Source organism: Arachis ipaensis, chromosome B02, assembly GCF_000816755.2.
Source record: "Arachis ipaensis cultivar K30076 chromosome B02, Araip1.1, whole genome shotgun sequence".
Lineage (NCBI taxonomy): Eukaryota > Viridiplantae > Streptophyta > Magnoliopsida > Fabales > Fabaceae > Arachis > Arachis ipaensis.
Window position 1 is genome coordinate 17084981 of NC_029786.2, and position 13073 is coordinate 17098053.

A 13073-nucleotide genomic window follows, 5' to 3' on the forward strand; every position below is an offset into this window, starting at 1 on the left:
TTATTTGGAAATATTGTAGAATCCCAATTAAAAGTTGTATCCTTTTCTAAAATTCATGAATCGTTGCATTAATAATGTTGGAGATATGATCAAAGCAGTTCATTTGCCTTCATAACACATAAATTGCTTTTCTGCTATGCTGCTTTTTGTGTTTGTCTCTTAATTCTAGTTATACAATATTTTCTAGCTGGTAAGGTTTTGCTGATGTCATGACTAATGCCATAGCTTTGATTTGTTATTTTAATCAAGGAACTAAAAGAATGTTATCATCTTAGCTTGTGACATGAAGTTGTGATGTATTGTGCTGGACATGAAAGTGAATTATGTACCGTGTTTGCTTTGTGAGTTTCTTTAAGAGTTTGTTTGGCTAATCCTTCACTTTTTGCACCATAACATGTATCAATTTGTGGCTCTGTAGGTAAAGCTTGTTGATGATTCCAGACCATTATATCGCAGGGTAGTTGAGTCTTTCCTGAATAAATTTTTCCCCTCAGGATATCCTTACAGGTCATTTGATTTCTTCCTGAATATAATGCCTGCTGTAGTAATATTAATATCATGGGGACACTAGTTCAGATTTTCAGTTTTTTTTTTTTTTCAGTGTGAATGAAGGCTACCTTAGATACACACAGTTTCGAGCACTGCAACATCTCACCAGTGCAGCACTATCCGTGCTATCAACTCAGGTCTTCTTCTGATAACTTAAAATTCTTAACAAAGCATGTAGTCGGGAATAAGTTTATATCATTGAATTCGGAATTTAAAACCTGCTTGCCTAGACTGAAAATATGGCATTAGTTTTAGTTCATACATTATTTATTCATATTATAGAATGGAGCTATGCTGACATGTTAATTTTTATTTATTAAATTTACTTTTTAACAAATGGATCTTCATAAAACACTTGATTATGAAGAGGTGTACTAGGTTTTTTTTGCTTATCCTATTGCAGTCACTGCTGTTTGCTGCAGGCTTGCGGCCCACACCTGCTCAAGCAACTGCTGTTAGTTGGGTAATTGGCGTTACTCTGCTATTAATGCCTGACGGTTTCTCAGACTAGTTGTTATAGCATCCGTTTGATATATTATTTTGTTTCTCTCTCTGGCTTCTAGATTCTAAAGGATGGTATGCAACATTTAGGGACGATAATATGTAGCAATTTGGGTTCAAGAATGGATTCCGAGCCTAAAACTTGGAGAATTTTAGGTTTACATTTCTGCCAAAGCTTTTTTTCTGCCTCCATGTTTATTTAGTTCTTATTTGTCATTCTCAAGGTGTCTAACTATGATAAGACTTTCTTCTACTAGCTGATGCCATGTATGATTTCGGCACTGGCTTGGAAATGCTTTCCCCGTTATGCCCACATCTTTTTCTTGAGATGGCAGGACTAGGAAATTTTGCCAAGGTATAATCTTTTAAACTAGCATTTATGTGTTATTAATTGTTGTGATGTAACTAAGTCAGTCTGTCATGAAAGATAACTTTTCTGTATTGTGCTAGTGAAACTAACTGGTCATCGTCCTGCTAATCTTATATTTCAGTATAACTTAATGTTATTTTGGATTTGATAGGGTATGGCAATTGTTGCGGCAAGAGCTACTAGATTACCTATATATTCAGCATTTGCTAAAGAAGGAAATCTCAGTGACCTCTTTGCTAAAGGGGAGGCTATTTCAACTCTCTTTAACGTTTTTGGAATTGGAGTTGGAATTCAATTAGCATCTACCGTTTGTGCATCCATGCAGGGCAAGGTATAGATAGAGATTATGATCTTGTTTAAATTTTTTCAAACATTTAGTATTCTATTCTTTATGCTAACAATCGATGAATAATGCTATTAGTTATTACTGGAATGTATGAAGCTTGAAAGAATTTGCATTTATAGGATAACAAGCTGAGGCAGCGCTGCACCAATATAACTAGTCACTGGTGCAGTGTATACTCTCAAAATTTAACTTCTGTTGAATGCTGTGGTTTAAAGATTATTGACCTAATGTTGCTTATTATGCACTTATGACCAATGGCATAGTCCATACTTCATATTCTTTATTTGTATTAGAATCAATAATCAACAAAACAGAAGCAATTTTTATTAGTTTAGCTTCTAGAGAGATATAACTAACCATGCTAAATATCTCAATGATGATTATGCATTTTTAATTATTCCAAACTGCTTGATTGTTTAACATTTGTCAACAGTTGGTTGCATACCCTCTACTATCAATTATACATATATACAGCGTTGCTGAAGAAATGAAGGCTACTCCTGTCAATACATTGAATCCACAAAGAACGGCTATGATCGTAGCTGATTTTGTCAAGGTATGGTTTGAACTGTTATTTTAAATGAGTTCTATTTCTTTCTTTGTGTCCTTTCTTTATTTGAAGGTTTGATTACTCTAGAGGATTCTATAATTTAACTCAATTTTCAATCAGGTCTTTCTAGTTTAAACATTTGTAGTTAAGTCTTTACATCATACAAAAATGTTCAATCAGGGTTTATCATTTAAAAATTCTTTTCAACTAGACCTTGGTAGTTTAAAAGTTTTGGAATAAAAAACCTTATATTGGATGATAAATCACTTTGTTCTAGAAATATTTTGTACAATATAGGAAGTTTGATAAAAAATTTCCAAAACTAGATGGACTTGCTTGAAATACGTATGTACATATAGAGACTTGATTAAAAATGTTTAAACTATAAGAACTTAATTGAAATACAATAATAGAAAATTAAGTGAAATTATAGGAACTTCAGAATAATTCAACCTTATATGAATAATTGCACTCTACTGTTAAATGAATTCCAAGCCAGGCAGGAAATGTGTCGAGCCCTGCTGATCTAAGATATCGAGAAGACTTGCTCCTTCCTGGGCGACTCATTGAAGATGCCGGAAATGTAAGAGTTGGTAGGGCTTTGCAAAAGGTGATTAAGCCTTCAAGACTCCTTGAGTTAAGGCAACTATTCCCTGGGGAGAAGTTTCTGTTAAATCACGGAGACAAATGCACCGACATGGTACTGGAACAAGATGCAAGTGGTGAAGATGCATTGAGAGGTTGGCTAGTCGCTGCCTATGCGGCGCAAAACATGAATGCCTCTGATGAGCTTCGTGTCGGTACCCTGCAAGAAGCCTATGAGAAAATGAATGGTGTGTTCCCGGTGTTCTTACAAGAACTGCAGAACAAAGGGTGGCACACGGATCGTTTTCTGGATGGAAACGGGAGCCGCTTCGCATTTTAGCGTTCCTATAAATCCGAGACTACGTAGGTATTTTCATCTATTCTGTGACACTAGATGCATACAAAAAATGGTTTTGATTAGTTCTTTGATGTTAGTCATTTGAAACTTGAAAGTAGCCATCATTGTATTCTGTAGCGACATATCATTCATCCACCATTGGATGGGGCATGGGGCTCCACTTAAACTAGGACACGCGCCCCATTCAATAATAGATCGGTGATATGCCGGTGTGGATTATGATGATGATTATGTTATAGAAACATTTTTTATTTAACTAACTATTACATGACATGTTACACCCTTGCTTTCCGTGTGCTTTAAGGAAAACATGACGGATCATAAATTGATTAAGAATGAGAATCAATAAGATTAGAATAATGAATGCAATAAACATTTTACATATGCACTTGTACTGTGGTCAATATTTGTGACAAATAAAGGGAGATAATCAGTAAGATGAAATTAATTATGAAAATTCAAGACGACCAGAATAACTATTGCAATAAGTGTTTTACATGTGCTCCTATTAATCTAGGGGTGGCAAATGGGGAAGCCCACCCGTCTCGCCTAGTGAGGCGGTCCTGAATTTCTTTCTTGTCCTACCTAATGGCGTGTTGGCAAGTTAAGACTGCCAAATCTTTTTTTTATTTTTTTTATAAACCATTAAATATTAAACAATATATATAATTTTACAACCATTTTAATAAATTTATAATTTTTAAAGACATAACAAAATTATAATTTTTAAATTCACAATTATTAAAGTGTTTATAATCATAAATATGTAATAAACATAATTATAAACCAAGTTGTTTGAAATAAAATAATAAAATCAATATTATTCAAAGGAAAACAAATATTGTCCAAAATATATAATTAAACATCTTCAAGTTTACAATCAATCAAACATAAAATATAATTCAAAATATAACTTATAACATTTTCAATTAAAAAAAAATTATTAAATAATATATATAATTTCACAACTATTTTAATAAATTTATAATTTCTAAAGATATAAAAAATTATAATTTCTAAATTCACAAACATTAAAGTCATTATAATTATAAATATGTAATAAACATAATTATAAACCAAGTTTTTTAAAACAAAATAATAAAACCAACATTATCCAAAGCAAAATAAATACTATCCAAAACAAATAATTAAACATCTTCAAGTTTATAATCAATCAAACATAAAACATAATTCAAAATATAACTTAGAACACCTTCATTATCATCTTCATCCCCTTGTAGTTCAATAACATTATAGAAATTTGTAAAAAAACGCCTGGTTTGGCGGGGAAGCCCGTCCTGCCCTGCCGAAGCCCGTCAAAGCCCACGGATTAGGCAGTGCGGGTTAGACGGACTTTTTAAGTTTGACGGTCTCAAGTTTCCAGCTCAGCCCGCCTTTTTAGCGGGTTATGCAGGTCGATCCGACGAATTTCGGCCCGTTTGCCGCCACTAATTAATCCCTTACTATGTTTCTTGTAATTAGAATAACTCGGTTATGTACTTTCCAAACTTTTAGTTAATAATTCATCACCATTAATATATTATACTTCTCTGTTTTGAAAATTTGTGCATATTGTATTCCATAGTTTGCACTTGGAATAAAGTTTAACTGTCTCCAAATCATTGTCCTTTCTCTATATCATTAATTATTTCTTGTCCCATGGAAGGTATATATAAGAAATTGCCGAAAAATTTATTATTTATCTTTCACTTTGGTAAGAGACGATTGGTGAGACAAGTGATAAGAAGGAGATTTTAGGATAGGTGATTTCATCATTGTATCAACCTATGAAGCAAGAAGACTTTGCGGGAATCACATATCGGACACATTTTCAGAGGACACTCATTTAACATTTGTCCGACACACATATTTCGTGTCTTGATAAAAATAAAATAAAAAATGCTTCTCTTGACATATTTAGACACACTTAAATATCATCACGTGTCAGTATATTTTGTATTATTTTAACATTTATATTTGAGATGAGTTTAAAAATAATATATATTATTTGTTAAATCAATAAAATATTAATATATTACTATTTATTAAAAAATACATTGTGTATATATATTGTCTTTTATGTCTTACAAAAAATTGAATTCGGGTGTCAGTATCTATGTTTAATAGCTATTAACCTTGTATTCTAAATTATTACATCAAATGATCTTTTGGACTTTGGCAGTGAATTAGGAATATTTCCATAAAGTAGGAACATCGGAAGGCATGTTTTCATGATTAACTACTTGATTTTCTTAGGCCATTAACTCTTCTTTTCTAAAAAGACTGGCAATCACTTCAGTAATTCAGTTATTTTGTTGGTGTACCCAAAATAAATAAATAATGGTATTCAATATTAATTTTTTGGAAAAGTATAGATAGACAATAAAAATACTAAACAATGTGAACAATGGATATATCGGATGTTCAATTCACTAGGTGTGTGGATTGTTATTCTAATATTAAAATTTAGGTGAGTAATTTAGGGGTATAGTGTGTTTTTATTTTATTTGATCAATTTAAGAATTCATTGTTCACATTGTTCACAAAAATTATTATTTACCTAGCAAAATTTTAGTTTTTTTGACCTGATAATTGGGTAAAACACTTTTGATATTTGGCCTTTTTGAACTCAATTTCTGATAGGGGTTCATAAACACATTTATGAAAAATTGAAGAGAGTACGCAGGGGAGATGTGTGAACGGGTTGACTCAAATTAGTTCAAGAACCGGCCAAATAACATTCTTATAGGTCAATAATGCTTGCTATATAAACCTCCCTGACAATTATACCAGATAACTACACAAAAACAAGATAGAAGTCTACAAACAAACAACAATAAAGCCTTGTTCTACTAGGTGGAACCAGATACATGAATTAAACGATGCAATTGAGTTCTATCATGTATCATGTCTACAAAGAAATTGTTTATATGTAAATTTCGTTTGACCACCTTATGGATGGTCTTCTTAGATCTTCCTCTACCTTTTATCCCTTATCCATCTTCTATCTCATCCACCCTTCTGACTAGATGTTTTGTCGGTCTTCTTCTTACATGTCCAAACTACCTGAGACGCGATTCTACCATCTTTTCCACAATGAGTGCTACTCCAACTCTCTCCCTTATATCTTCGTTTCTCATTTTATCCAATCGCGTATGACCACTCATCCATCTCAACATCTTCATCTCTGCCACACTCAACTTATGTTCGTGCTCCCCTTTGGCCGCCCAACACTCCGTACCATAAAGTATAGCCGGTCTTATAGTAGTGCAATAAAATTTACTTTTAAGTTTTAAAGGTACTTTTTTATCGCATATAAAATCAGATGCACGCCGCCATTTTGACCAACCTGGTTGGATCCTATAATTTACATCATGTTCAATCTCTCTATTATCTTGTATGATGCACCCAAGATACTTAAAACTTTTAACTATTCGTAGGATGTTTTCTCCAATCTTCACCTCTATATTAGGTTTTCCCTTCTCAAACCGAACTTACATTCCATATATTTCGTCTTGCTACGGCTTATGCGCAGACCATACACTTATAGAGCTTCTCTCCAAGTCCAACTTCTTATTTAAGTCTTCCATTGACTCTCGCATAAGGACGATATCATCGACAAAAAGCATGCACCATGGTACAGGCTCTTGGATGTGCTCTATGAGTACTTCCAAGACTAATGTGAAAATGTATGGACTTAAGGATGATCCCTGGTATAATCCTATACCAATAGAAAATTTATCTGTCACACCACCTTGAGTCTTCACACTAGTTATGGTCCCATCATATATGTCTTTAATTGCACGAATATATGCGATCATTATTCTCCTCTTTTCTAAAACCTTCCATAAGACCTCTCTTGACACCCTATCATACGCTTTTTCCAAATCAATAAACATCATATGTAGATCTCTTTTATTACTACGATACATCTCCATCATCCTTCTTAACAGGTATATCGCTTCGGTGGTGGATTTTCCTGGTATAAATCCAAATTGGTTATCTGTTACTTGTGTCTCTTTTCTCAACCTCCGTTTTATCATCATTTCCCATAACTTCATGGTATGACTCATGAGCTTGATCCCTCTATAGTTTTCGCAATTTTGTATATCCCCCTTATTCTTGTAGATAGGTACCAATGTGCCCTTTCTCCACTCCTCAGACATCTTCTTTGACCTCAAAATCTCATTAAAAATTTTGGTTAACCAGTTGATTCCTTTTCCTCCAAGGCCCTTCCAAACCTCAATCGGAATATTATCAGGTCCTACTGCCCTGCTATTTTTCATCTGCTTTAAAGTCTCTTTTACCTCGAAGTCTCTAATCCTTCGATAGTAGTCAAAGTTTTGATCTTCTTCCCTTGTGCATAACCGACCAAGACTCGGAAGAGTCTTATGTCCTTTATTAAATAACTTGTAGAAGTAGCTTTTCCACCTTTCATTTAATCTTCTCCTCTTGAGCTAGCACCTCTTCATCCTTATTTTTTATGCACTTAATTTGATCCAAATCTCTCATTCTTCTTTCACGACTCTTTGCGATTCTATATATATCTTTTTCTCCTTTTTTCGTGCCCAAAGATTGGTAGAGACCCTCATATGCTCTTGTTCTTGCTTCACTTACAGCCATTTTTGTCTCTTTCTTAGCCGTCTTATATTTTTCTCAATTATCTGCATTGCGGCATAAAGACTACTATTTAAAGCACTCCCTTTTTATTTTTATCTTTTTTTGTACACTCGCACTCCACTACCAGGACTCCTTGTCTCTTGGTCTTATTCCTTTAAATTCACCAAAACTTTCTTTTGTTATTCTTCTAATAACTTTTGTCATCTCCCTTCACATCTCTTCTGCACTTCCATTCCCATCCCACTTTGCCTCTTCTCCTACCCGTCTTAGAAAGTTTCTTTGTTCCTCACCTTTCATCCGCCACCATCTCGTCCTTGGGTTCTTCGTATGATGTCTTTTCCTCAACTTTTGCTCAACGCGAAAATTCATGACGAGCATCCTATGTTGTGTTGTCAAACTCTCTCCCGGGATAATTCTACAGTTAATGCAAAATTTCTGGTCGACTCTCCTCAACAAGAAGAAGTCGATTTGAGAGCTTGTCATGCCACTCTTATAGGTTATAAGATGTTCGTCTCTCTTTTTAAAACATGTATTTGCGATGAGAAGGTCAAAGGTTGAGAAAAAGTTCAAAATAGTTTTACCCTCGGCGTTGATCACCCCGAAACCATGGCCTTCGTGAATACTTCCATACCCAGTCACTTCTTTTCCAACATGGCCATTTAAATTTCATCCTAAGAAAATCTTATCTCCCAAAGGTATGTCTTGAACCAAACTCTCTAGATCCTCCCAAAACCTTATCTTGTGTTGTTCGTCCGAACCCACTTGCGGTGCATAGGCGCTAATCACATGAAAAACACCTCCCTCCACCACAAGTTTGATAGAGATGATCCGATCTCCCACCCTCTTGACATCCACTACGTCTTTCTTCCACTGCTTATCCACAATAATACCAACCACATTCATATTCTTCACCTTTCCTATATACCAAAGTTTGAAACTAGAAGTATCCAACTCCCTAGTCTTCGCACAAACCCATTTTGTTTCTTATAGGCACATAATGTTAATCTTCCTCATTGTCATGGTGTTCACCACCTCCATGGATTTTCCTGTTAGAGTGCCTATGTTTCATGTTCCAAATCTCAAACTTCTGTCGCTTCGACCTTTACCTTTTACTTTGTGAATTAGCTTATTTACCCTTGTCCGTTCACGAAAACGCGGGAACCTTTGCTCATTTAATACTATATCCGGGCATCGATGCAGCGACTCTTACTCATTTGACACCGTACTCGAACTATACAGTGCGTTGCTTTCGGGCAACGACTTAGTTTTAGCGCAATAATGTCTTTGATTCATGATGGGAATTCGACTATATTTTTATATTGGTTGTCGAAAGTCTAACACAACTCTCCTCTTTTATTCAAGTTTGAAGCTGGCTATGTACCACAAATGTAACATAGGCGGAGTTAAGATAGAAATCTACAATTAGAGTATAAATCTACATTATATAAATCTTCGTTTTCTCTATAGTTTTTGGTTCACATTGTTTATAGAAAAATGATAATGCTGCTCTCATATTTTATGCTGTAACTTCACATATTTATTTTTTGCATTATATGTTTGCATAAATTTGTACAAAAAAAGACATTATCAAAATAGAAATAATATTCATTCTCTTTTCAGACAATCTTGAGAGTCAGTCGTTTTTAGTATTTGATTATCACAAACACTAAATTGTGTTTAATAAATAAATTTTAATAATTTATGTGTGTAAATTTTGATAAATGTGAGTATAATCTATGTTAATTTATGTATGTAAATTCTAAAAAATATAAATACAAATTATGTGTTTCATGTGTATAAATTTTTGTAAATATTAGTGCAATCTATTACTGAATAAATACTGGTCTAAAATAATAATATTTACTAGTCATGTAATACATTATTGTTCTCCGTTTATATACTAGTTTTGGCTGATTTAATTTCTGAAAGATTTGTTTGACTTCAATTCACTAATCGAAAGATTCTTTTACATCAAATGGGTTCTTGGAAGAAAAAAATATGATATAATTTCAATTGTGGACCAAAAAGTAAATAAATAAACAATAAATTTTGTTATGTTAAAATATTTATGGATTTTCTAGAGAACTAAGTAAATGTGTAAGATCAAGAGAGAAAAGAATATAAAAAAATGTTGACTGATCATTGGTTTAAAAATATTCATTGTCTTTTTTTTTCATATTCTTAACAAATATGAATTTAAATATGCTTATACAAGAACTGTTATTCCATCAATAATACATAGTTTGCTTATATTATACTTAATCATGATGTTAATAGATTAAAAAATTCAAAATAAATTATTAAAATTTGACTGAAAACATATAAATTAATTATTTTGTATTCTTAGATTTTTCGAATATTCTGAAATAGAATATTAGTAAACCGTACGCATCTCAACATTATTTGATTATTTGAATCAACACGATCCAATCAAATATAGATCAGGGAATATTCATATACAAGATACCACTTTTTATTTTTATTATTGAGATTGTGGTGGTGTTTTTAAATAATGTAGAGAGTTGGTGTATTTTTTTTTGTGTGGATGGTCACAAATTTGAGAGACAATTTTGTGGATTTTAATTTTTTTTCTTTTGATGCCATAAATCTGAGAGTTAGATTTGTGGTTTTAATTTTTTTTTTTAAATACAAATCGGAGGGTTAGATTTGAGTTTTTTTATTTTTAATTTTTTTGAATATACAAATCTGACTCTCAGATTTATAACACTATTAAATCCCTAAACCGTCAGATTTCTATACTTCTCCAAATCTAAAGGTTAAATTTGTTACTTAAAAGTAAAAAAAAAATTAATTCATATAAAAAAACACACTAATTACTTATAATGATGAATTACACACAATCTTTTTCCATATAAAAAAAAATTAGCCACAAGATACATGTAAACATTTTTTTAGATTTATTGAATCAATACCATCCAATTACATATAGGATTTAATTTCTTTGTACACCATTAGTCTAAACATATTTTATATAGATGTTAGTTATACATCAATTAAAATAAACTATTTTTATATTCATCCTATGAATAGCTATCCCAACAAATAGTAAATAATTGTATAAAATACCTAATATTGTCCAAATATTAAAATTGAAGTCTTAAATATGAATTTGAGAATATTCATACATAGGATACATATGCTATGTTTGGTTCTCCTCAGAGAATATGTGAGAATCAGCCAAAATCGTACGATCAGAAAACTAATTATTCATTGTTTCTATTTACATGTTTATTATTAATAGCCATGTGGAAAACATTAATTAGCTAGTTTAAGATTTTCGTAGATACGTCAATGCATAGGGGACATATGAATATGAATATAAAGAAAATAGCGTCACTTCTCACTTTACTAATAATTCATGTGTATAATCAACTTAGTTTGGTCAAGTAGTCAGTTTATTCGTCTGCTTAAATATGTTATGAGAGTTTAAATTTTATTTTATACATATAGTAATTTATTAGATAATAATAAACTCTTAAATAGAATTCAGATCTACAGTAAATTTGTCAAACTAAAAAATACTATAAACAAAAAAAAGTGTTTGATAACCAAAATACTAGCCATTCATTAGCACCGAGCTAAAAGTTGCAGAGTTTTGTCCTATTTTAAGGATATTATTCTTTCCACTATTTAAAAGCTTTAAATCTTTTTATTTTCTCAATATATTAAAATTTTTTCATATTCACTACAACAATATAGATTATTTTTGAGGGTTATAATGTGTAAAAAAAAATTAAAATTTGTTAAAAAAATAAATTTTGACACTATTTTAACTATGAAAATATGTTAATAAAAGTTTTGTCAAAAATAGTATTTTTAACATATAAGTGATTGTGAAAAAAAATTAAATCTTATTTTGATAAATATTGACTGTCAAGAATAATTTGTTAGAAAATTTTGAGAATATATTTTTTGTGATACTTATTAATTGTTAAAAATACTATTTATTTTGACACTTATTGACTATAAAATATTCTCAACAAAAAATTTTAACAAAGAATGAGATGAGATCTTGAAACTAAAGAATAACTTGAGATTTTGAAGATAAAGAATGAGTAGTATAATCCTAAACTAAGAGCAGTGTGATGTCAAAATTAACAGAGCCAAAGAAGAAGAAAAATAGTGGAGTAAATTGAAAACAAACGAGTGTCAAAATTGATGAGTAATTTTCTACGGTCAAATTATTCATCAAGAAAACATAAAAAATTTGACATTTATGATATTTGTCAAAAATATATATTAATTTTGACATTTAATTATGGTGTTAAAAAATAAAGTGTTAAAATAACTCTATTTTCTTGTAGTGATTCTTCCATTCTTAATTATTTATTTTAATCCAATAAGTTTAATTTCTATTATTGGGAAATCACAATTGTGCACGTTCTTCCTTTTACTAATGCATTCAAGTTATATATGCATATTACAATTTCAACCCCCATCTCATATTATATCTTTCATTGAAGTTTTATACTAATTTTTTTTTAAAGATTAGAGTGAGACTCGAATATATAATTTCGTAGGTAAGTATGAAGAGACTTTGTCATCATTTGAGCTATAGTTCGTTGGCGAAGTTTTATATTATTGTAAATAATGCTATTTTCGTTCAATTTATTAAATTATTCATTTTCTTTAATCTACTAGATTCTTTCATTCAAATATATTTGTAATCATCCATTTATTTAACCATGACTTTCATTGAAATATAAATTTAAAAAATATGCTTTATCCTTAATTAGGGTTAAATATACTTTCATGCAAGTTTTATTGATTACCATGACTTTACCACGAAAAATAAGATCTATGAATTTTACTGCAATTTTATAATTGGGTAATGCTAGGGAGACAAAAAAAAAAACAGTCAGAACTTGTCTTATTTAGCATTTATTAATTGTCGCAACAATTAATAAATACTAAATAAGACAAATTATGGCTGTTTTTAGCTAATTTTCTTTGGTTACCAAACATTTCGGTTTATAATTATTGTCCTACAAATTTAGTATAAAATTCTTTATTTATCCAAAATTACGCATGAAAAAATAAATAGAAAAGTGAGTAATGATTCTTGGATTTGATCACTATATGTTGTTTTGATAAGATCGGAACTATCGCAATAAATTATCTGATAAAATTGTAATGATAGCAACAAATTACTTATCGTCACAAGGTTTTTTGA

The 13073-nt window shown here is 31.1% G+C and overlaps 1 protein-coding gene across 1 annotated transcript in view; it reads left to right on the top strand.

The window, feature by feature from the left end:
* Positions 1-3641, top strand: part of LOC107625047 (protein root UVB sensitive 2, chloroplastic) — a 4929-nt gene extending 1288 nt beyond the window's left edge. The window contains exons 3-10 of the mRNA XM_016327578.2: positions 419-507; positions 602-686; positions 953-1012; positions 1113-1206; positions 1308-1405; positions 1572-1751; positions 2200-2322; positions 2816-3641. Of these exons, the coding sequence (XP_016183064.1) occupies positions 419-507; positions 602-686; positions 953-1012; positions 1113-1206; positions 1308-1405; positions 1572-1751; positions 2200-2322; positions 2816-3241 (1155 nt within the window). The 3' untranslated portion in view covers positions 3242-3641. The remainder of the gene's footprint in view (positions 1-418; positions 508-601; positions 687-952; positions 1013-1112; positions 1207-1307; positions 1406-1571; positions 1752-2199; positions 2323-2815) is intronic.